This window comes from Gorilla gorilla, chromosome 5, assembly GCF_029281585.2.
Source record: "Gorilla gorilla gorilla isolate KB3781 chromosome 5, NHGRI_mGorGor1-v2.1_pri, whole genome shotgun sequence".
In the NCBI taxonomy this organism is placed as follows: Eukaryota; Metazoa; Chordata; class Mammalia; order Primates; family Hominidae; genus Gorilla; species Gorilla gorilla.
In genome coordinates, this window is record NC_073229.2 from 38,878,616 (window position 1) to 38,903,069 (window position 24,454).

The 24,454-nt window shown below is 38.2% G+C and overlaps 1 protein-coding gene across 1 annotated transcript in view; it reads left to right on the forward strand.

Moving 5' to 3' along the window:
• CDKAL1 (CDKAL1 threonylcarbamoyladenosine tRNA methylthiotransferase) overlaps positions 1-24,454 on the forward strand; it is a 695,935-nt gene that overhangs the window by 638,068 nt on the left and 33,413 nt on the right. The window contains exon 14 of the mRNA XM_019030135.2: positions 23,249-23,332. Within this exon, the coding sequence (XP_018885680.1) occupies positions 23,249-23,332 (84 nt within the window). The remainder of the gene's footprint in view (positions 1-23,248; positions 23,333-24,454) is intronic.

A 24,454-nucleotide genomic window follows, 5' to 3' on the forward strand; every position in this document is an offset into this window, starting at 1 on the left:
CAAAGTTTAAATAAGGAAAAATAGTCTCAATAATTGTAATTCAGTTATTATAACTCAACAGAAAAATGGACAAAGAGATTCAATAAACACATGAAAAGAATTCCCTCTCAATAGCAATTAAGAAAACAAAAACTACAACAAAAATATTTGTTCCCCTTTTATGTCAGCAATTTAAAAAATGTTATATACAGTATTGTTGGGTGTAGGTAAGAAAACCCTCATAAAACTATGTGGAGAGAGGCTGTGGTCACAGTGCTAAATGATGCCAAGAAGAAAAAAACACATTGATAAGGCCATTTTGGAGGGCAATTTAACTATATATATATGAAAATCAAAAGTATAACTATTCTTCCTTCAACCTAGCAATTCCACTTCTAGAAAAATGCTCACCCCTGTATCCAAAGAGATATGCATTATTGTTGGTAATAGCTTAAAATTGGAAACAAGCCAAATGTCTATTAATAGGAAAGTGGTTAAATAAATTATGGCATCTTCATTATATGGCCTCCTGTGCACTCATCTGAAAAATAAAGTAGGGCTTTATGTAGCAACGTAAGGCACTGGGCTTTCTCCTGAGAGCAGTGGGGAACCATTGTAGGGTTTTAAGTGGAGGCACGAAATGACCAGACTTGAGTTTTTAAAATATCTCTCTGGATGGATTATGGATTATGGGAAATGGATCAGAGAGACATAAAGTAGAGTCAAGAATCCCATTAGGAGGCCATTAATCCAATTGGGCATTAATGGTGACTCCAAGATATGGCAGAGCTGAAACTGCATTTACACAGCCAAAAGATACTTAGGTATGGCAATACATTGTGGTATTTTATTTTGACGTTATTTTGGGCAGCTTCGGCTTACAAATCACTTACCTAGACAAGGATGATAAAATAGGTTTTCTGACTATAAAATCTATTTACTAAATTGGTTAGAATTACAAGTCTATTCATTTTGTTAAATTTGCTTTCCAGATAAAGCTGCTCACCCCTCTTTGTTGAAACAACAAAGCTCATCTAGGTGACCATCCCTCTCTTTTTGCCTTGACTCTCAGGAAGCTCAGAGACAAATTTAGCACTCAATGTAGTGACCTATACTTAGGTTTAGATTATAATTAGCTTCTACTTTTTCTTCCACAGATTTAGCCTTTTATTTTTATTTTCAAAGGCTACGTGGTTATGTGTGTCATTTATTGTACACTGATTTCTCCATTTTTAAAAACCAGACAGGTTTAAAATTACTAATAAATAAGTGAATGTTAAAGTTACCATCTTAGCTGCATAGTCTGTTTGATCCCTTGGTGACTTGAAAGGTGTCATTTGACTTTTATCTCCTAAAGTTGTGAATATTTCATATTGGTTTAGCAAAGGTCTTCTAATAAAGAAGGGACCGTTTTAACTTCACAGCAGGCTTCATGGTAGTAATCTGCTCCTCAAGATTAATTAAGCATTTGTAACATTACTTTGTAACTATCACTTGTGTGTAAAATTGAAGAGGCGGCGTAGCATGGTAGTTTAGAGCTTGGCCTTTGGAGCCAGAACATGGGCTGTGCCCGTCACCTACCAGCTGTGGGACTGTGGGCAAGAGACTTAATGCCTCTGGGTCTCAGGCTCCTCATGAAGAGATCTCTACTGCATGGGGTGTTTTGAGTATTGAACTGGCTAATATTTGTAAATTGCTTACTATAGTTATTTGTTAAGTGATAAAATGGAATGGAGATTTCTTTTCTTGGTGTACATCCTTAGGTGGAACAGATGTTAATTACTTCATTTAAGACTATGTGATGAGAGGAACATTAAAGGTTTAACCCTTGATTCTTATTTTTGTATGCATGTAAGTACAGTTCTAAAAGAAAACATTTTTCTGTACGTTAATGAATTTAAAATCATAGATTGTTTATGCGTGTTTAATGCTGATTAATTTGGTGTTACTGTTGCAAGGCCAAACAGTGACTCACAAAGAAGTGAACAGACTGGCATTTCAAACAATGCACAGGCAAGACAAGTGAGTCTGCTAAATATGCAGCTCATCTCTTCAATGGTGAAATTTTAGATCTGCTTGGTTTCTTTTGTAAATTATAGTCTAAAGGAGACCAAAATATTGCTTGAAATTTATTTGCGTAGCAAGCCGCCTGCACATGAAGGATAGTACACGTGTGCTAGAATGTGAAATCTTATAAAGCACAAGGCAGCTTAGGCAAAGGGTCTTCCTGTCCCCGTAGTCTGAGAATGTCTTCATAGGCTGGATGTTGGTTTGTTTTGTTTTTTTTTTTGTTTTTTTGTTTTTTTTTTTGAGACGGAGTCTGACTCTGTCACCCAGGCTGGAGTGCAGTGGCACGATCTTGGCTCACCGCATCCTCCGCCACCGGGGTTCAAGCGATTCTCTTGCCTCAGCCTCCTGAGTAGCTGGGATTACAGGCGCCTGCCACCGTGCCCAGCTAATTTTTTTTGTAGTTTTAGTAGAGACGGGGTTTCACCATCTTGGCCAGGCTGGTCTTGAATTCATGACCTCATGATCCACCCGTCTCAGCCTCCCAAAGTGCTGGGATTACAGGCGTGAGCCACTGCGCCTGGCCAGATGTTGGTTTTTAAAAAGCAATCCTCACAGCCCCCAACTGTTAGATAAGAATTATGATTTTAAAAATCCACAACTCTGCTATTCATTTGAATTATTTACATAAGCAAGGCCTCTCCTTCTTAAATTGGAATCATACTGCAATATGCTTTTTGAGGCTTTTGGGTATTCTCAGTTAATTTAAATAGACTTGAGTAGAATGAAAATTGATCAAATATTGCATTGTTTTTAAAGTTAGGTCTCTTGTTTTTCACTTGAGAGATTTTTTTTCTCCACTTCAATACATTGGCTCATTTCCATTTTTATATTTCTTAGATATCATGATAATTATTGTTTTGATAAATTCCTACTCCCCATCCACCCTTACACATACACACTTAATTTTGTTAGAGAATGTATCTGTTATCAAATACATTAAGAACTACCTCTGCATTGTAATGATTACGAATTTTTCAGAGATTTGATTTAACTGCCTAATTCTGTTTAGAAGCCTCAGTTTATGAGTTTTTTTCCCACTGTCCTTTCATTAACTACTAAAAATGAATACATTAGGAAAGTAGGTGTTTTAAACAAAACCAGAACACTTGATTTATAAAACAAAAGCTTGATTTAAAGAGTATGATATGTCTTCAACGTGGTTGGGTATTATTTAAAGTTTTCCTCTGATCTTTTTTTTTTTTTTTTCAGTAGCAAAGAGATATATTATCTCCAAAATGGCTAATGGATCTATCCAAACATTGGTTTTATAAGGAAATTGAAGAATCATTATTTACGAATATATTTGACAATTTTCCAAAAAGATAATGAGAGCAGACACGTGGTGTAAATAGTATGTTTTTGGTAAAAATGTTCTCTTAGCCTAGCAACCAAATCAGAATGTTGAACAAACAAAATGAGAAGTAAAATGTTAAAATGCATTCTGTAGTATTTTAGTTAATAATTTTATATATGGTTTTTTAAGCTTTTCCCATTTTATAGATGTCAAAACTAAACAGCTTGTCCAAACAAAAGTTAGAATCTCACTTGAACCCAACCTATCACCCACTGATATTTTCTCTAGTCTATCAACTATGTAATGAAATATGTCATGAAATATTATTACTAAAGGCTAATTCCAGCCAATGTTGCAAGCATAAGGCACAGGAGAAGATGAGAGATGGAGATTTAAGGGGCAATCATATAGTATCCAAGGAAAAAGCCATATCATGGGGAAAGAGTAAGATGATAGAGAAAAGGAAATAGTCAAGAAATTAACATTTGTGATCATCATTCTAAACTATATGATGGGAGTTACATATTTAAGGATCTTTTATAATATAAAATTCCTATACAAAGCCAGTACCTGTATTTTCTTTGTAAATCCATTACCATTTATATTGTAATTCTAATGATATTGGAGAAAATATGAATTATGAGTGTGCTGTTAATATGATGTGCCCTGTGTAATTCTGAACTCAAATAGTGAAGAGGAAGCCATGTTTATTTAAAATGTGGGAGCATCATTTTTCTTAACATTTATTTTTAGTGTTAATTTTATCTTGCATATAAGACCTTACTTGGAAAAAAGAGAGGATCACATGGTGAAAGGTGATCTTGTTAAAAGTCATTGCAGAACAGGTTAATTTGATTGAAAATGATCCCCCCACAAAAGTTTCCAGATTATAACTTAGTCTCTTGTGCCACATGGACCTTTCTAGTTATGATGGTGATATCAACATCCCAGCAACCTACATTCGTATAGCAATTTTCAGTTTCCTAAGGGATAGCACCTGCTCTCATTTGTTAAATGAACTGGTTATACTTGCTTCTAAGTGAGGATCCAAGAGGACTTACCTAAGCACAGGAGGGCTTGAAGCTGAACTCCAACCTCTGCAGGTTTCATGGTCTTTCTACAGCGCTCTGATAGCTCACAGCAGACTACACAGCTTAGGAAATAATTACAGCCTGCCACAATTTTTCTTAATTTTTAACTGAAAAACAAAATCTCAACTCTAAAATTTGATGGACAGTGAGGTTAGTTTGAGAAGTTGAGAAACTCTTATTTTCCATTATCCCTGTTATCTTTTCACCTAGGACACAGCAAGCGACGTGCTCATTGCATGGGCAGAGATTTTCCCACTCCTGGCACTGCTTTTATGCTGTCACCTCTTTTCAGGGTGAGGGAGGGCCACAATAACTTTGCAAAGAAAGTCCCAGGTTTTCAAAGAGAGCAGAGAGCGTGGGGTGGAGGTGGGAGAGAATGAGACCTTAGTAGAAACACTACCTGAAATAGGCATATAAAACAAATTACCCCAAATCAACAACTCATTATCATTACAGGGTTTACTTGTTCGCAGATGTTTCCTTCATTTATCAGTCTAGGGCCTTATTTAACCTCAAGACTAATACTCAACAAAGCCACATGCTAATCATGAGGACGCCTATACAGGGGCAAGTAGTTCCTCAAGGGGCATTTATTTCCCTGTATTTTCTAGGAAATGCTATTGGGAGGGTGTATTTTAATAATTAGCATTAAATTTGTTTCATATTTTTGCCTAGTAGCTTTCTCGCAAGCTAAAGAATTTGGAAAGAATTGTTTATTCATTATATATTTGTACAAAAATCAGAAATAAAGTTTTGAGGATTGAATATTTTAAGCTGTTATTACCTTCCTAAAACAGCATTTTTGTTTGCTGCAGTAGTCTTTCTCCACATATACTTCAAGTAATGGAATACTATCACTTTGAATTTTAAAATGTTAAGCAAAACAAAAAAAGAGGCTGGTCCTGGTGGCTCACACTTGTGATCTCAGCACTTTGGTAGGCTGCCTGAGTCCAGGAGTTCAGGACCAGCCTGGGCCATATGGCAAAACACTGTCTCTACAAAACAATACAAAAATTAGCTGGGCGTGGTAGCATGTGCCTGTAGTCCCAGGTACTTGTGAGGCTGAGATGAGAGGATTGCTCAAGCCCGGGAAGTCGAGGCTGCAGTACGCTGAAATCATGCCACTGCACTCCAGCCTGGGTTACAAAGCGAGACCCTGTCTCAAAAAAAAAAGAAAAATCACCAGCTTCACCATTATAAACTATGTGATTCTGGGTAAGACCATCTCAACCCAAAGGGCATTGGTTTCCTGATCTGTTGAATGAGAATAATGTCTACTCACCCTGTAGGGTGTTTGGTGGCAAAATAAGGTAAACCATTTCATCACCAGAACGAAAGTAGTGGTATGGTAATGCTTGTGTTCATAGTCATCATGGTGGTTAGTAGAAGAATCAAATTTTCTCCATCTGATGCTTGAACTTTCTTATGAATCCTTCCTACCCACTACCACCTTCATTTAAAACAGTGACTCTGAGACCTTTAAGTTTCTTTTTTTTTGACCTTTAAGTTTCATACCACACTTGCCAGTCCTTGTGATACCAAATAATATGTCAACTGGAATACACCGGCAGGCTTGTTTTAAGTCAGCTATTTACAGCTGCTAGTGTTTTTAGAAGCAAGCAGAAGTTAGCTGTCTGGTCCCAGTGGTAATTATCTGATCTTACACTGATTTCTAGAAAGCCTCAGAGGGACACCACCTGAATCAATCAGAAATAACTAGTAAGGAAATTGAATTAACATTTTGAATTTAAAAACTTTTTTCCAGATACGTTTTTTTTGACTATGTATGAGTCACCCTTAAGGCTACTAATTTTGCTCCATTAATTTTTATTCATCTTGTATGTCTGCTAAAAAAGAAACAGCAATTACATCTTTTCAAAGACCTTTTGTAGTTTTTATCTTCTGTTTGTGATCTGGTAAGAAAAGAACTGTTTATATCTGAGTTTCATTTTCCCCAAATCTCTGCATTGGTTTGAATGTATCTCTAAAGCTTATGTGTTAGAAACTTGTGTTAGTCTTTTTTTTCTGCTGCTATAACAGAATACCACAGACTGGGTAATTTATAAAGAAAATAAATTTATTTCTCACAGTTCTAGAGGCCGTGAAGTCCAAGAGCCTGGCAGCAGCATCTGACCAGGCCCTTACTGCTGGCAGAGAGATCATGTGGTGAAGAGCACAGGAGACAGAGACAGACACAGACAGAAAGAATGCATGCATGTGCAGGAGGGTAGGAGTAAGAGAGAGCTGAGAAAGCCACACTCACCTTTATAAAAACCCACTGTCGAGATAGCTAACCAACTCCGGAGATAACAGCTTTAATCCTTCACAGGGTGGAGCCTAAGCTTATGACCAAATCACCTCTTAAAGATTCTACATCTCAACACTCTTACAATGGCACTTAAATTTCAGCATGAGTTTTGGAGGAGACATTTAGACCATACCAAAACTTGATTCCCAATGTGGTGATATTGGGTGTTGGGACCTTCAAGAGGTTATTAGGCCATGAGGGCCCCCATGAGTGAATTAATGTTGTTATCACGGGAGTGGTTTCTTATAAAAAGACAAGTTCAACCCACTCTTGCTGTCCTCCGTCTATTGCCTTCTCTTTGCCCTTCTACCTTCTGCCATTGGATGATGCAGCAAGAAGGCCCTCACGAGGCACTGGCACCTTGATCTTTGACTTCCCAGCCTTTAGAACCATGAGAAAATAAATACATTTTCTTTATAAATTATCCAGTCTCAGGTATTCTGTTATAGCAGCACAAAACAGACTAAGGCAGGGATCTAATCACAAATTTTACATGTTGATGTTAAAGATAGTTTTCTTAGTCAGTATTTTGATATTAACAGGTCTGTATTTTACATGTTGTAACCTACTACAAAGCAGAGAACTTTTATATGGCCATTTTGAGAAAATATTTTAATTATTTCTCTTCCTTCTGTACTGGTAAGCGAATGGTAATAATGAAAATTTCTCTTTCATTTGCCATTTATTTCTGCTTTACTGTATTGATAGACTACCTGTTATTAATGGTCATTACAGTACCTCTTATTTTCTCTTAAAGAACTTGTTTTATGTTTTCTTCAAGACGCATAATAAGTAGCAAAGAGATGGTGCAGCATTGTTTACTGCAGAAAACAGTGCGCTAGGAAGTTTGGCACCTAAGACCTATATCTAACTTACACAGTAGCCTAAACCAAGGTACTTAAATTCTCTGTGCTTCTATAAGTTGGCAACAACAAAAGTCTATGTGAAAGTGAAAAATAAGAAACTAGATGAAATAAGATTATTATAGCTGCTCTTTGTTATGAAGATGATAACAAAAAATACAGCTATTCTAAGGCCTTCAGAATAAATTATAGAATTAAATTTTTGAGAAAAATGCCATTGATTTATTTCAGTTTAGCAATTTTTCAAAAGATTTCAGTGCTTGACAGTATAACTGTAAGAATATCACTATTTATTAAAAGAGCTGGTTCATTCATTTACATTTATTGAGAACCTATTATGAGTCAGGCATTGTTTTAGGCGCTAGGGAAAAGGTTGCAAATAAACAAAATCTCTACTCGTGGAATTTAGAATCTTGTGAGCATTCTTCTAGGTTATTTCCCTTAAAATTTAAGGTAACTAGTTTGCTGAAATTAAAAGGAGTATTTTACCCTGCTGTAGTGCTATATGTGTGTATGGTTCTTAAACTTCATGCTGTCCTGTGTACTGTTTAGAAACAGAATTGTTTATTATTATGATTCTGGTATGTTAATGAAGGGGTACTCATTTGCAAATAGCTGTTTAATCTGCGATTAAAATCTGGCAGCTCTCTTAAAAATAAAGAACAGTTAAAATGCATAGTCACTGTCCTGCTGTATTGAATATGCAATTGAAAAACATTAAGAAAGGCATATCCTATTTATCACTTTTAATGAATCTTTCACCCTGGTCCCACTGTAAGCCCCTGATGGTATTCCTGTCATCCCATCCATATGCTCCTAAAAGCATTAACGATTCTTGGCTGTGTGCATGCCTTAGTATAAAATCAAAATCTCTAGGTTTTGATCACATATAAGCAAGCTTAAAAAAATCATTATCATTACCATATCCTCATTAAGATGATGGGCCCCTGACCATCTCTTCATGTTTGCCTTGCAATCTAAAATTCATGTATGCAAAGGGAATTTTTCTTATCCTTTTGAAAGAAGAATGATAAATATTTATACAGCCTTAACTCTTTCAAGCAGGCATAGGATCATGTTTTAGAAATGACAGGAAGCTGCTCTAGGTTTTTTTTTTTCCCCAGCATAATTCGTCTTTCCAATAGCTACTGAAAAAAATGAATTGCAGATTTATCAATATTGGAGAATTTTCCTACTCTCTTCCCATTAAATATGTTTAGTCTTACATTTCTGCAACCCTTTTGAGCCATGGCTTCGAAAAGGGAGCAAAGAGGTCCCTCTGCTTTTCAGACAGGGTTCCTCCAGAGGGCTGGCAGTACGCCCACCAGGAGTGCTGACCTGTGCTCAAGCCCAGGATCCTAATTCCTCCGGCAGCTTTTTGCTTTTTTAGCATATTTAACAATAATCTAGACTCTAAGTAACTAGTCACATATCCATACAGTGTTGCTTTCTAAAAGTTACTCCTCTCTGAAGCAGCAATTAGAGCTCCAAGACAGTTTTCTACTTGAAATTAAAATTCCCTCATGACTACTTGAATAAAGATGTCCAGTAGTAATGTTGAAGTTATGAATGTGTTTCAGCTCCCAGAGCTGTCTTCTTACAATAAATGGAAGATGTGTGTGAAGTTGGAATTTAGTTAAATATAGACCATCCTGGAGATAGTAGAAGTGCTGCGGGTTATGTTACCAACAATAATCTAACTTGTCCTGCACCTGCTGTTGGACCTCCTCCATATTATTACTTCTGCCACTGACTCCCAAAAGCCAGGTTATTAATCTGAAGACAACTCAAGACCCAAGCCACATCATTACTGTTGTAAACCAGAAATAAAATTCTAAGCCCCCCAACCAACTGAATGCACCCCTCCTCTTGGCCAGGGGCATTCAAAGTTAACCTGAAAAACTGATACTTTAGGCCATGAGAGGAAGCAGGGACTGGGAGTTGGAGGGGTAGGTTGGACATGCCTCATTATGCTCTCCTCTGTTTGGAATTCAGGTACAGCTGACCAGCAGTAACATTAAAACAGAGAACTTAAGACTGACAAAACAGACTTTTTGTAACAATAAGATACCAGATTCCAACCTGATTCTGGTATAGCATCACATGACAGATAACAGGCCCTAAAAAAATGAAAATATTTTACCCCGAAATACATTTCTTTGACCTTTTTTTTTTTTTTTTTTAAGATGGAGTCTCGCTCTGTCTCCCAGGCTGGAGTGCAATGGCATGACCTCGGCTTACTGCAATCTCTACCTCCCAGGTTCAAGCGATTCTCCTGCCTCAGCCTCCTGAGTAGCTGGGATTGTAGACACCCACCACCATGCCCGGCTAATTTTTGTATTTTTAGTAGACATGGGGTTTCACCATGTTGGCCAGGCTGGTCTCTAACTCCTGGCCTCAAGTGATCCACCCACCTCGGCCTGCCCAAAGTGCTGGGATTACAGGCGTGAGCCACCACGCAGAAACCAGCTCTTAAATGCTGAGTAGTTCACCACACAGAGAAAGGCCTTTTAGAATTCAAGTGATCTTCTAAAGTTTATTTTAACTGTATACTATCATGTGCGAAGTATCATAGCATTAAAATATCTCACCTTAGGCCTCCAGCCAATGCTTTTATTTAATTAATTAATTAATTTATTTGAGACAGGGTCTCACTCTGTTCCCAGGCTGGAGTACAGTGGCACATTCATAGCTCACTGGTGCCTTGACCTCCTGGGCACAAGCAATCCTCCCACCTCAGCCTCTGGAGTAGCTATAGCTAGGACTACAGGTGTGCACTACCACGTGTAGCTAATTTTTTTTTTTTTTTTTTTTTTTTCTGTAGAGATGGGGTTTCACCATGTTGCCCAGGCTGGTCTCAGGCTCCTGGGCTCAAGTGATCTACCCACCTCAACCTCCCAAAGTGCTAGGATTACAGGGTGAGCCACAGTACCCAGCCTATGATTTGAATATTCTCAAGGTCTCTTAGTTCTTACAATGCAGTAATTTTGTAGCAGTTTGAAAATCCAGACGTACTATATAGATTTTCCCAGCTACTCCTTGAGTTGGCTTCGTTTCTGCTATTTAGTCTCAGGAACTGTTGCAGTGGTTCCTGTCTACATCTGTGATAAACAGCTTTTCCTAGAACAACTTGCAGACATGGCAATGTTGAGGTTTAAGTAGATGATGTACTATTGTGTTTGGCAGGAGAGGCCATTAAAAAAAAAAAGCAGCCCTTATACTAAATTTCTTTTGAAAAGTGTTACTGATCAAAAAATATAGCTCAGAATTGAAAATTGTTTGGACTAAACAACTGTGTCCTTTCTCTCACCTTCCCACTCAATCCTTCCCCCAAAGTAGATTGATATGAAAAAGTACATAGGATTGCTTAAAGCTTTTATCTTTGTTAGTAATCACCCTGGAAGAATTTTTAAATTATTGATTTAAGTAGAATCTTTTATTCTTGGTTTAAATGTATACAAAAACTACCCACATGCTCACCTGCAATCTCGATTTGCTTTGAAATTCATCTATTTTCTCGCTTGTCTACATCAAGGGGAAATAGGGAGCGAGGATAGGTCTGAACCAAAGTGCTCCCACTTAAATGGCATGATGTGTCTACGTATCTATGTGTGTGTGTGTGCCTGTGTGTGCACACAGCAAATTACTGGTTGCAATAAAATTTGTTAGAATTTCAATTTGGCTTCATTAAGTCTGAGACAGTGAGGTAATACTAAGGGGGAAATAGAATAGGTGAAGAGAAATAAATACTAGATCAATTTTCTTTCAAGAAAGACGTTTTAGAAGAAGTAGTATTCATTTTTTAGGTCATCATTGACATTTCTCAATATTATATTCCTATAAACTGCATATCAGGACTTGTATGTGCTTGAGGAAGCTACATTTTCACAGCAGGAGAGGAAATCAGAATAAAGCATTGAGATGCAGGTGCACAGTAATACAAGTGGGCTCTTTCCCCTGCAGCCTGAATGCCTGGCCAATAATGCAGAAGCTCTTGGAGCCGGGCTCTCAGGGTCTCCCGGAGCTAAGCCAAGAAGTATGGGGGTGGGGCAGGGGGGGTCAGGAGAGAATAATTGTTATTCAGTCTTCTTTAATGAGATGTATTGCCCACTGCTGAAAGATTGTGGCAGTGCCTTTTGTTATGCTAATTAGACACCATTAGAGCTTGGCTCTCTTTGATTTCTGCTTAATCTTTTCTGCTTCCTCAGCCTCAATCCTGACTGGCAAATGGTTGAAAGATGGTGGGGTGTACTGCACGTGTTATTTATTGCTCGCATCTATGCTGAGTTCTTTGGGGAATGGGGGGGAATGTAAGATTTATCTTACCAAAGGCAGTTCCTATTTTGGACATTCATTTTTGGCTTATTTTTAAAAAATGAATTTTTTGATAATGATTACTTTCTGCCTTTTAAGTCCAAATGCCAGTGTTTTTTATATGGTTGCTTTTGCAGCCACACTGAATGGAAAACGACAGATTGGAAAATGTAGATGGCCTCTCCTTGGTTGCCTGGATTTCCCTAAAAACAGTGAGCAAGCTGATCATGCCATAAGGTTTTAGGGAGGCTGTGGTCAACCAGAAAAATGGAAGCAAGAATAATTTAATGGTCAAAAAGAGCAATTTTGCTATTCAAAATTCCTGCCTTTACAGTTTATAGACGTGCATACATTCCTTTCTAAAACTAAAACATTACATTTACATGATTACCACAATTAAGAGTGTGGTGAGTTTTTTTTTTAATTTTTTTGAAAAATGACTAATATCCTTTCTAAAACAGTGAAATGGTAGATTTCCGTTAAATTTTTAAAAACAACATCATAATGTTTTAGAGCAGCCCTCTCCAATAAAAATATGGTATCAACCACAGATGTTACTTCAAATTTTTTGATAGCCACATTAACAGAGTAAAAAGAAACAGGTGAAATTTGTTTGAATAATATATTTTATTTACTCCAGTATATCAAAACTATTATCATTTCAGCATGTATTCAGTATAGAAATTAATGAGATGTCTTACATTGCTTTATTCATGTGAAATTTTTGAAATCCGGTGTGTACTTTGCACTGGTGTGTGTTTGATAACACATCTCAATTGAGATTCGCCACATTTTAAGTGCCCAGTGGCCACATATGGCTAGGACTACTGTATACATGGTGCAGTTTTAAAGTAATTGGGTAATTCACCACTTGCCTAAAACAACTGGCAGGATAGAATCCATTTTTAACATTATAGATTAAATATTATGAGGTATGTGACCTTGACCAAGTCACTTAATCTCTAAGGGGCCTGTATTCTCATCTGTAATATGAAGAGTTTGTCCTAAATGATCTCTGAAGTCCTCTCTTCTGTCCAATCCAGCTCTGAATTCATGATTTTAAAAATTCTCATTTAGAAGTTGGGTAGGCTGGAGCTTATCCATCCTTTCTCATAATTTAGTATTTGAAAAGAAGCTTTCTTATGCCATAAAGATAATTAGAAAGCGTCCTGCATATCACACCCACACCTTTTTTTCTTCCAAATGTCTGAATCTTTCTCGGAATTATTCTGAGTTTTATACCATTGGTAATGCCTGGTAGTGTAGCTCACTGAGTTGCCTGACTCCCCATGCTTTTGGAATGAGGACTTGGAGCAATGAAGGTGTGAGGGGAGTTGGCAAGTAGTTGCTGCAGATTACTAGATTACATAAACAATCTCTCTCTCCAATGCTTTTGCTTTTGCTTTTCTCTTTTTTTAAATTTGGCTTACTTTTTGTGTCGTCAGTGAAACAAAACTTCTACAAGCACTTTCCAAGAAAGTGACCTATTAAATGTTATCACTGGTCACTTGTGTACCTTTTGGGGATGGGGAATGTATGAAAAAAATTTTTTCCCAGAAGCACAGCCCAGTTTCATACATATTTTTGCCCATTTGTGAAAAAAAAAGGACATTTCCTTATTTTAGTGTTTATTTGTTGAAAATGAAGTGAGACTTTTTTCACGAACGTGCTGTATGTAGATAATTTAGATTTTTGGTTTTGAATTGCTTTTTTAGCAGTTTATTTTTCTGTTGGGAACATTTATTGTTTTCTTACTGTTTTGTAAAGGCTCCTCATATTATATAACATATAACATGTCATTAGTATATATGTCATACTTGCAATTTTTTTCTATTTGCTTTTTGACTTTGTTTATGACAATCTTAATATACTTTTTTTAATCAGTAGTTAAAAACTTCTCAGTTATGGCAACATGGCATTATGTTAAAAATGTTTCATCAACACGTTACATGTCTAATAATTTATATTTCCTCCAAGTATTTTGTGGCTTCTTCTTTTTCATCTTTTCAACTGACAAATAAAATTGTATCTATTTAAGGTGCACAACCTACTTTTATGAGTAGGTCCCTTTCTGAGAATCTGCTCTCAAAGAAGACTGGCCTAGACTTGCCAAGTAATGGCTGAGAGAGACCAGTGGGAATAGATCAAGAGGGTGGAAGTGAACGGAAATTCTGTTCAATTTTTAGGTTTGAGCTTTTCATAAAAAAGTTCTACACTTATATCCAGTGTTGGCTCCACGGGCCCTTTCCATGAATCAGATCTCATGGATAGATCTTACTGGCAGTATCTGGCCATAGGACTTCAGTTTTCAGTATTGAGCACTTTCCCAGGCTGCCTGGGCATGACAGAGCTTGCCCAGTGTGGGGAAAAACAGACCTGATGTACTTTGTGCCGGCTCTGTGATAGGAGGGTCAACTTGTTTGGGTTTGTTGAGAGGGTAGATTTCATGTTATATGTTCTTACCACAATTTTTTTTTTAATTCCACAAAAAGCTTCATAGGCAATACCTTTGAATGCTCTAGAATACTCAGAATGTACAGGCAGGTGGTTAAAATGCAGCTGCTTTTTGAACTGGCAGTTTAGGTAGCACTAGATTTGGATCCCTGATGCCAGGCAGGAAGGCATCAGTGTGGCATTTCCTGTGTAACTATTTGCTCTTACTATTGGCTCTCGATCAGCAGATGAAAATAGCTTTGTTACTAAGAATGGGATTTTGCCCCCAGCTGGGAAGAGACTACCTCGGATTGTCTTCCTCTTACTGGGGTAGACACGGCTAGAAGAAAACCAACCAGCGTGAAGAAAAGCACAAGGAGATTCTTGTTAGAAGAAACTTCATGGTCTGATTTGATTCAGTAGAACTGCCTCGGGCCTGGTCTTTGTATCTTGTATCACTGCACAAAGAAGGGAAGAACAACTTTTGAAAAGCCAAATTGTTTTGCAATTTTTCTTTCTACTTAGGTTATTTCTGAAATGCAAAGAAGGAAGAAATAAAGCTACTAAGATACTCATGGCAATTAATAGATAAGCATGTATACTTAAAAATATGGCTATTCTACTTCAAAGGAACATTCTTCCCCTTTTGAGTACATTTATATCTATTAATAAGTGTATCTAAAGAATTTTTTTTTCCACAGAGGACAATGTTTTCAAATAATCTAATGAATGCCTTTTTTTTGTCATTGTTTAAGAATCAGTTACCAGTCTAGAGCTTTGAGAATAAACTGTCCAACATCTTCTCTTAAGAACCCTTAAGTAGACCAACAAATTGATGGCTAGCATTTTGAATACGATGGACTTAAAGGCTCATTACTTGTTTTCTATGCTATCATCATTTTTGACACACATTCTTGTGTCGTGGCCCTATTTCATTATAGAATGGCATTGTGGAGTAAGGATGATATTAAATTTTAATGTTATTGCTATTATTACTGTTGACTGTTTTTAGCATAAGTATGCCTGGTTCTTTAATTCCAGCTTCTGCAGGGCCAGAAAATAGAAGTGAGCATAAACAGTCAGGAAAATTACTGTATACCCAGGAGACCCAGCATCGCGTGCTCTGCCTGTTGTGAATGATGAATCAAAATGGAAAGGTTATCATTTTCATTAGCTAGGAAAGAACAAGACCATACTTTTCTCCAAGTGTAATTACAGCGGTTCACTGGCAACATTACACTGCAGTAATTAGTCTAAAGGTGTATGTGAGGGCAGGCTTTTGCACAGACACTAGAAATATTATTTCAGAGTTGAAGGTCACAGCCTTGTGTTTAACATGTTCCAGGCAGCTTAGGGGGAAAAAAAAAAAAAACTAATTTGACTGGAGCTAAAGAAAGACATTTGACATTTCCCAGAGTCATACGTTCAGAAACCAGTCAGGTCGAAAAATTGTATTTTATTATCTACAATAAAAGACAAAACTTAGCTGCAGAAATAGCATGTCAGAATATTCTGTAGGATAAGCACAGATAAAATTCAAGTTTATTAGAACCATGATGTAAATGATTACAGGAACTTTTGTTATGTGTGGGGTTTTTTTTGTTTTTTTTTTTTTTTTTGAGACGGAGTCTCACTCTTGTCGCCCAGGCTGGAGTGCAATGGCGTGATCTCAGCTCACTGCAACCTCCGCCTCCCAGGTTCAAGCGATTCTCCTGCCTCAGCCTCCCGAGTAGCTGGGATGACAGGCATCTGCCACCGCACCCGGCTAATTTTTGTATTTTTGTAGAGATGGAGTTTCACCATGTTGGCTAAGCTGGTCTTGAACTCCTGACCTCAGGTGATCCACCCACCTCGGCCTCCCAAAGTGCTGGGATTACAGTCGTGAGCCGCTGTGCCCGGGCTGATATGTGTGTTTTAATCTCCATTCTTTTCCTAAGGCAAAGAATGGACAGAAAAAATAATTGTCAGCAGCTCTTAAAGGGAAACAAAATAGTTTCTTTCTTCCTTAACACCATTTTCAAGAAACAAATGTCTATCTTACACAGGTCCATATATCTACGTCCTTTGTGAATTTTTTGTTACTCCATTTAAATAGTAATATTGAAATCTTTTGGTAACTCAGCATCTCAGAATAGAAATTGATTGACATTATTTTCCAAAGCCACGTCAGGCTTTCTGTTTAAGTAAAGTGAAAGTAAGAAGAAAAAAAAGTTATAAAGAGAAGAGCAACTTTACATACAGTTTATGTTTAAAGCCATATATGAGTTTAAGAGAAACCTTTTGCTTTTTCTAGTCCGAAGAATACTTTTGCAAGCAACATTTCTTACTGAGTTAAAAGTATTAGCCCAAATACCCTGATGTCTTTGTTTAATTTGAGTAATGTCTGCGTTTCTTCACACAATTCTGTTTCTCTCTTTATATCCTTATATAGCCTTGTAGAATATTGTTTGTTTCAGGGCAAATGATGACTTAGAGTGTACTTGAGGAGCATTCATTCAGCAACCAAATTCTGTTGGAAACCACTGCTTTTTAAATGCAAGTGTGTGTTTTATCTGCACTCTCTGGCCATATGGTTAGAACTGATGTTTTTCACAACTTCAGGCACTTGGGAAATTTAAGCATAGATGTGACACAAATGACACAGCTAGCTGATTATGTAACTTACTGAAAAATCTACCCCAAAATTGAATTTAAAAACATTCCTATTTGTTTGTCACAGACGTTTCTCTGCTCAAGGAAAAGTCATACACTGCAGAATTAGATCCGTGATGTTGTAAGTTTTCCACAGCTAGCAATTAAATAGGAAGCATTGAGTAGTGGGAAGAGTTCAAAGACTTCCCTTTCTTCTGCCACTGCCACTGAGCAAATCACCCATCTTGCCAGACCTTAGTTCTCTCCCTGTGAAATCAGAGAGATTGCTAAGCTCCCTCCAACGTCTTACTTTCTTTGTCTGTCTAGGGGAATACTGCTTTTATTTTCTGCCTTTGTGGTTTTCATTAAAAAGAAAAAAAAAAGTATAAGAGCTTTTCTCATATCTTTTCAACAAGGCCTAGAAAATTGTAGCACACTCATTCTTTCACAGCTGGGGGCCGTATTTCCCAGCAGCCCTGAGAGGTCAGCAGTAATGCAGGGTCTTGTAGAGACGTTTCCTGCGCCTTCCTTCACTTTAGTGACCCAGTCAGAGAAAGCAAGGGTTAGTTTTACAGGAATATTTTTATAATTCATTTTTCATAAAATGTCTTTAAATAACATTAAAATGATGAAATGAAGTTCTGTACATCCTAGGAAAAAATTACTTTCTCTACTTACATTTGATGAATAAATTGTAAAGTATGCCTAGCTTGTTAAAGCAGGTGCCAGAACCAACAGCCACTTTCAAAAGTCCATAGAACTGAATTCAGTAAAGGAATAAGCTCTGAAGGTAAGAATTGTCCCTTACTTCAGAGAGCTACAATCAAGTTACTACAATCAGTTACTTTCCTGACAGATCTCTTAAAAGGCAAAGCTTTGTAAATGGAAACTGAGTTTCCCTTGGAAATACTATAGCATTTGTATTCTCAACAGAAGCTTTTAACCTCTAGCATGTTACAGAAATTAAATAAACATCATTTTATTTAACCAGCCATAAACTATATGCCTATAAACAAATCAGAAGGAAAAGGACATCTTTCTTAGGATTACAAGAAAATACTTTGTTGAGAGTTCCTTTTTTTTTTTTTTTTTTAGAGATAGGATCTTTCTCTGTCTCCCAGGCTAGAATGCAGCTGTGCAATCATAGCTCACTGCAACCTTGAACTCTTGGACTCAAGCAATCCTCCTGCCTTAGTGTTCCAAGTAGCTGGGACTACAGGTGTGTGCCACCACACCCTACTAATTTTTTTTTATTTTTTTGTAGAAACGAGGTCTTGCTATGTGGCCCAGGCTAGTCTCTAACTCCTGTCCTCACATGATTCTCCCGCCTTGGCCTCCCCGAATGCTGGGATTACAGGTGTGAACCACCACCACACCCAGCCAAGCTTTGTTGAGATTTTGGCAGGCTTCTTTAAGGAAACTTCAAGACACTCAATAGCCTCTTGAGACACCTTGTAATTGTTTCCTGGCAGGTACTGTATTGAAAATCAAGTTGTTGGTTTAAGTACACCAAGAAGGTAGCTGTAATTTGCAGAGGGCTCTAAGCATACATTTACTGTTTAAAAAAAGAGAGAGAGAGAGAACAAGAGAGAGACAGGCTTGATTAGAGTACATAATTTCCTTCAGCTAATTCCCATGAAACCTTTGGATGTGCTGATCCACAGCCTACAGATCTACCTTCAACAATGACTTAAACTTCATAATTGAAAGATCTTTAAATATTGTGATCCACCTCCCCTTCAACAGCCCTACCCTCTTCTCCCTACTTCCGTCCCACTTCTACCAACCTCTCATTTTTAGATGAGGAAAGTGAAGGCCCAAAACATAGTCAGGTCTCTTTCATCTCAAAAATAATCTCACTCAGACCCTGTGTCTTTGTCCCCTACTGACCAATCCATATATGTGGCATCTGTTGATTTCAAAGAACCCTCTTCAGACTTTTTTCCCTTGGGTTCTGCTAGAACTATGTGCTTCTGCTTCTGCCCTTTCATTGTCCATCCATCACTTTCCCCTTTCTTCCTATCCTTGAATGTTACAATTCTCTTGACGCCACCCACCAGACCATTCTTTGGACTTAGAATTTCAGTTGTATCTTAAACATTTCTGCTGAACAATTATATTGTGCTCTGTCTTAGTTCATTTTCTGTTGCTATAACAGAATACCCAAGACTGGATAATTTATAAGGAAAAGAAATTTATTTGGCTCATGATTCTGGAGGCTGAGAAGTCCAAGATCAGGCAACCCATTTAGTGAGGGCTTCAACTCAGCAGAAAGCAGAAGGGCTTTCAAAGAGACCACACACGAAAGGCAGCCTCACATTATAACACCAGGCTGTCATGTGAACTTACCCATTCCCTCAAGAACTAACTCAGTCCCTGGAGAAAGACATTAACTGATCCTAATGACCTAATCACATCTTAAAGACACTGCCTCCCAACACTGTTACATTGTCAATTAAATTTCAACATGAGTTTTGTCAGGGACAAACCATAGCAGGCTGCCAGTCACACATTTTATGAGAACCATGGTTTTCAACCTCTTCCTTACTTGCAGGATTTTGTCCATTTTTCACAGTGATGTAACCTTTTCCTGTTGGTAGTTTCAGCTGTTAGGCAAGGATCTGTCAGTGACGGTGAGGCAGCCATAGAAGTTTGCTTCTCAGATGAGTGTAGAGTCTCTTTAAGACAAATTCTGATCCCTTCTAGTGGACTACCTCTGCCATTAGCATAATAAATAACTGGGTGGTGTGGTCTTAGAGTCCTGAAGATATCTGTAGCCTTGCCACTTTTCTGCAGATGCCCTGCCTTAGTTCTATGACTAGAACTTCCTTACTCAGATAGCAGAGGCACTGTTTGGATATGGCAAGCCAGGATGATTACTCTCAATTTTGTTATGTGAGGGTCTTTAACCACACATGGCTACCATATGGGGTGGGAGAGACAGCATCTAGAAAGTGTAGGGGAAGTGGCTCATTTTAAAAAGAAATTTGAGGCTTGTATATGTTTCCTTAGCCCACAAGTTCCTTTGCAACCAAGGTGAAGTTGCATCTTCCAGAATGTCATCTGAACTCATTCTTCCATAACTTCAGTGTTGACTTTAATATTATTTGGAATAGTTGTTTCTCTTAAAGGTTATATTTGATTTTCACTTCAGTGTGACTTCATTCATTAAAAAATATTGAGGGAAGCATTTATTATTTTTTGTTTGTTCATTTGTTGAGATAGGTTCTCACTCTGTTGCCCAGACTGGAGTGCAGTGGCATGATCAAAGCTTACTGCAGCCTCCAACTCCCGGGCTCAAGCAAGTTTTATATATTTATAATATATATGTATACATATATTTATTTTAAGCAGTGGGGACGGATTGCAGCAGCTTTTGATCAAAGCCCTAGCCTTCCTAGGCTCAGTTTTGTTCCGTATGCTCTGGAGATTTTGTTTAGAGACAGCGTCTCACTCTGTCACCCAGGGTGGAGTGCAGGGGTGCAATCTCATCTCACTGCAACATCTGCCTCCCGGGTTCAAGCAATCCTCCCACCTCAGGCTCCCAAGTAGCTGGGACTACAGGCATATGCCACCATGCCTGGCTAACTTTTGTATTTTTAGTAGAAACAGGGTTTCACCACGTTGGCCAGGCTGGTCTCGAACTCCTGGCCTCAAGTGATCCACCCGCCCTGGCCTCCCAAGGTGCTGGGATTACAGGCATGAGCCATCGTGCCTGGCCTCTGGAGATGTTTTATTTATTTATTTATTTATTTATTTATTTATTTATTTATTTGAGACAGGTTCTTATTCATTCACCAATGCTGCAATGCAATAGAATGATCACAACTCACTGCACCCTCAATCTGCCAGGCCCAAGCAATCCTTCCACTTCAGCCTCTCGTGTAGCTGGGACTATAGGCACACACCACCACACTCGGCTAATTTCTGTATTTTTTATAGAGACGGGGTTTTGCCATGTTACCCAGGCAGTCTCAAACTCCTGGACTCAAGTGATCTGCCCACCTCTGCCTCCCAAAGTGCTGGGATTACAGGCATGAGCCACCGGGCCCGGCCACTCTGGAGATTTTTAAGGGCCTTGCCAATGAGACTGGGGACACAAATAGGATGACTCCTCAGTTGAGGACACAAATAGGATGACTGAAAAGGTGTTTGCCACTATGAATTAGTGCACATTGCGGTTCTCCTGAGTCTCTTTGGCAAATAATAGTTAAATACTCACCTACAAATAGTTCTCTTATGGTTGATTAAAAGCCCAGCTTTCTACTATATAAACATAGCAAGTCTTTTTAACTCTGTATATATTACTGTCATTGTTATCATCTCCAGATGAAATAGAGCAGCCCAAACATGATGGGCCTTACTCTCCACGTTGATTCTAAGAAGAAGAAAGAAGCAGCATAGTTTTCAATGGCTCTACAATTTCACATTGTTGTTAATTTCCTGAAAACTTGATGTTAAATGAAGTGTAATTGCAGATTTCCTTAAGAACCATTGACAGATACTTATCCTAAGTCATAAGCAACTCACACTGTGAAATGTGTGCAAACATTCTAAGTTTTCTTCTAGAAGAATATACTTCAGTGATACCCAATATTCACCAGCCCTTTTTGATAAACAGAGCCATTGAAGCTCAACATGGAAGTTGGGAGAAATTTCTTTTTTGCCACTTGATTTTTTTAAGGGGATTAATGTTGCCAGAACTTCCATTGTTTTTCAGACAGTGAAAAGAGTCTTTACTAAGTGTCATCTCAGAGACCTGACAACTTTTGGCTAAGAGGGCTATATTTTGAATGAGATAGTAAACTAGATAGTAAATTATGGTGTATTTAGGTACTGGCATTGTATGATAGAGAGGGGAGTTCGATTTGTTTTTTAATTGTTAGGTGGTCTATTTAGTGCAGCTGTGTTTATGTTTCCTTCATGGTAACCGCCTGAACATGGTGACAAGTCCCTACAAATGAGAATAGGAATTTTAAAAAATTATCTTGCCAGTGGGCTTTAATTTGGGGGGGGGTCATAATTATTAAGTAGCAATGGTAAAAATAATCCCCGGCACAGTCATTCAGTACAGTTGTTTTGCTGTATCAGACATTTTGACAACCTTGTAAAAAGAGTAACTGAGTCCAGGCATGGTGGCTCATGCCTGAAATCCCAGCACTTTGGGATGCCGAGGCAGGCGGATCACCTGAGGTCAGGAGTTCGAGACCAGCCTGGCCAACATGGCAAAACCCCGTCTCTACTAAAAATATAAAAATTAGCCAGGCATAGTGGCGCATGCCTGTAATCCCAGCTACTCAGGAGGCTGAGGCAGAAGAATCGTTTGAACCCGGGAGGCGGAATTTGCAGTGAGCCAAGATCATGCCACTGAACTCTAGCCTGGGTGACCGAGTGAGACTCTGTCTCAAAAATAATAATAATAATAATAATAATAATTTATACCTTAAATGCTGCATTTCACAGTAGAATAAACTTGGAAATTACAGAATTTCCATAGAATAGTCACACTTCTTTACCCGTTGTTTTGGCTGATTTACTTCTTTGCTATTAAAAATGGGTGCCTAGATCATAATGTACATCAATTCTGTGGAAAATTAGCAATTCCATATTTTTGCTGTCTTTCTCTTTAAAAAATAATAAATGAACATGGGGTCGTGACTGCAGCAAAGAGACAGTTGCCTGTGACAGAGAAAATGTATATAATAAGTAAATAGCTCTGTGAATTACTCAGTACTTTCAGAATTGTATGTAAGATAGGAAATGTGGAGGTGCAAGGTCCTAATGACTAGTTTTCAGAGGCATTTTCTTTAGTGTTACATCCCTCATAACTCAAATTAATGTTTATTACTATTCTTTCGTATTGCCAAAATATTTTCATGAATTTGGATTAGAAGCAGCTTGTTCTGGCTTGTTTTGCAACTTTGTTTCAGGAAACAAAGTGATATTTAGATTTTTGTATGTCATAGAAGCTTTAATTATCTTACTTATGTTGAAGGAGATCAAATTCTGTTTCAGAGTTATGTAAGAAAATAAGAGTTTATACTATGCTAATTTTATGTTGCCAGATAATTAATGTCTTTCAAAACATTGGAATCCGTGATTGGAACAGGGTTCGCTGTTAAATAACCAGCAATGTAGAGTCTACTTTAAATTCAAGAAGACGCTACTTGGTCCAGACCTACCTGGGCTAGCCTTTATTTTTATTTTTGGATTCACAGGTGTTTACCTTTATCTTTCCTTTTTTTCCCTCCCCTTCTCTCCACAGATTGGTGAAAGACAACAAGTGTTAGTAACAGAAGAATCTTTTGATTCCAAGTTTTATGTTGCACACAATCAATTCTATGAGCAGGTAAGAGGCACTTCAGTATTCTTGAGTTTTCTCCAACGTGAGAAAGAGTTCTGAAAGTTTAAGCAAAGGGCATTTAAAGGGGAGAGTGTTGAATCTTGTCACAACAAGGCTGTTTTATCGCTTCAAGCCAGCCAGGCTAACATGGACTTTATCTTTGTGACTTACTCTACAATATGTTCTGTACAAAGGAATAGGTGTATTTAGTCTATTTTAGTTCACATTAATCTTTGACAGGACCAGCTTTAGGCTTTTGGGCATTTGGAACCAGGCAATTAGCACTGCCACAATTCCCACACCCTGGCAAAGCAGGGGGGAAAGTCCTGCTCAGACCACAGGAAGGATGTCTGCATGGGCGACAGCAGCATGAAAGGGCAGGGATTTCCTCTCACTGGTACATCACCCGGACAGTTTTTTTAGTTGGTTGGTTGGTTTTTTAGTTTAGTTTAGTTTTAGCATTTGTTTTTTTAACTTCTACCTTAATAAAAATGCTGGGAGCAGAGGAAAAGGAGTCTATTCCTTGGACTCAACTCTAATTGTATGAACAACTGTGCAGACCAGTGTGAGGATCAAACCAGCTTCACTGTGAGAGCTTTGAAGGCCATCCCTAGGGGCGCCCCCAATTACTAGCCCTCCTTCCCTGGCCATCTAAGTTGGCCTGCCTTTGCCCACCGAGGAGCCTGACTTCTGTTTCAGCATCAGGGCTTCTACTCCTCCAGGTGGGAGAGCAATTCAAAAGTGACTGAGGAAAAGAGAGTGCCTCTTTCAGGGTCATTGACCCTGGCAAGGGCCAAGGCCAGGGAAGAGATGGGATACGCCCTCCTCTCCCATCTTATGGTAGCCTGTGTCTCCCATCTCATGATAGCCTGTGTGGGAGACTGTCATGGGCGTACGGAGATTTTCACTGATCATTCTGGATTGTATTAAAATCAAATGGAGCTTCCTACTTTTTTGCTTCTTTCTTATCAGATAAGAGGTGAAAATGTTTGCTATGGGTCATGGCTGGAATTAGAGCTTGAGAAGATGCTGAAGGCCAATGTGGACAAGTCGGATGAGGGATGGGCAGAGGAAGCAGGCTGCCTGTGTCAGAAGGCAGGAAAGCAGGAGCTGAAGAGGCCCCCAGCA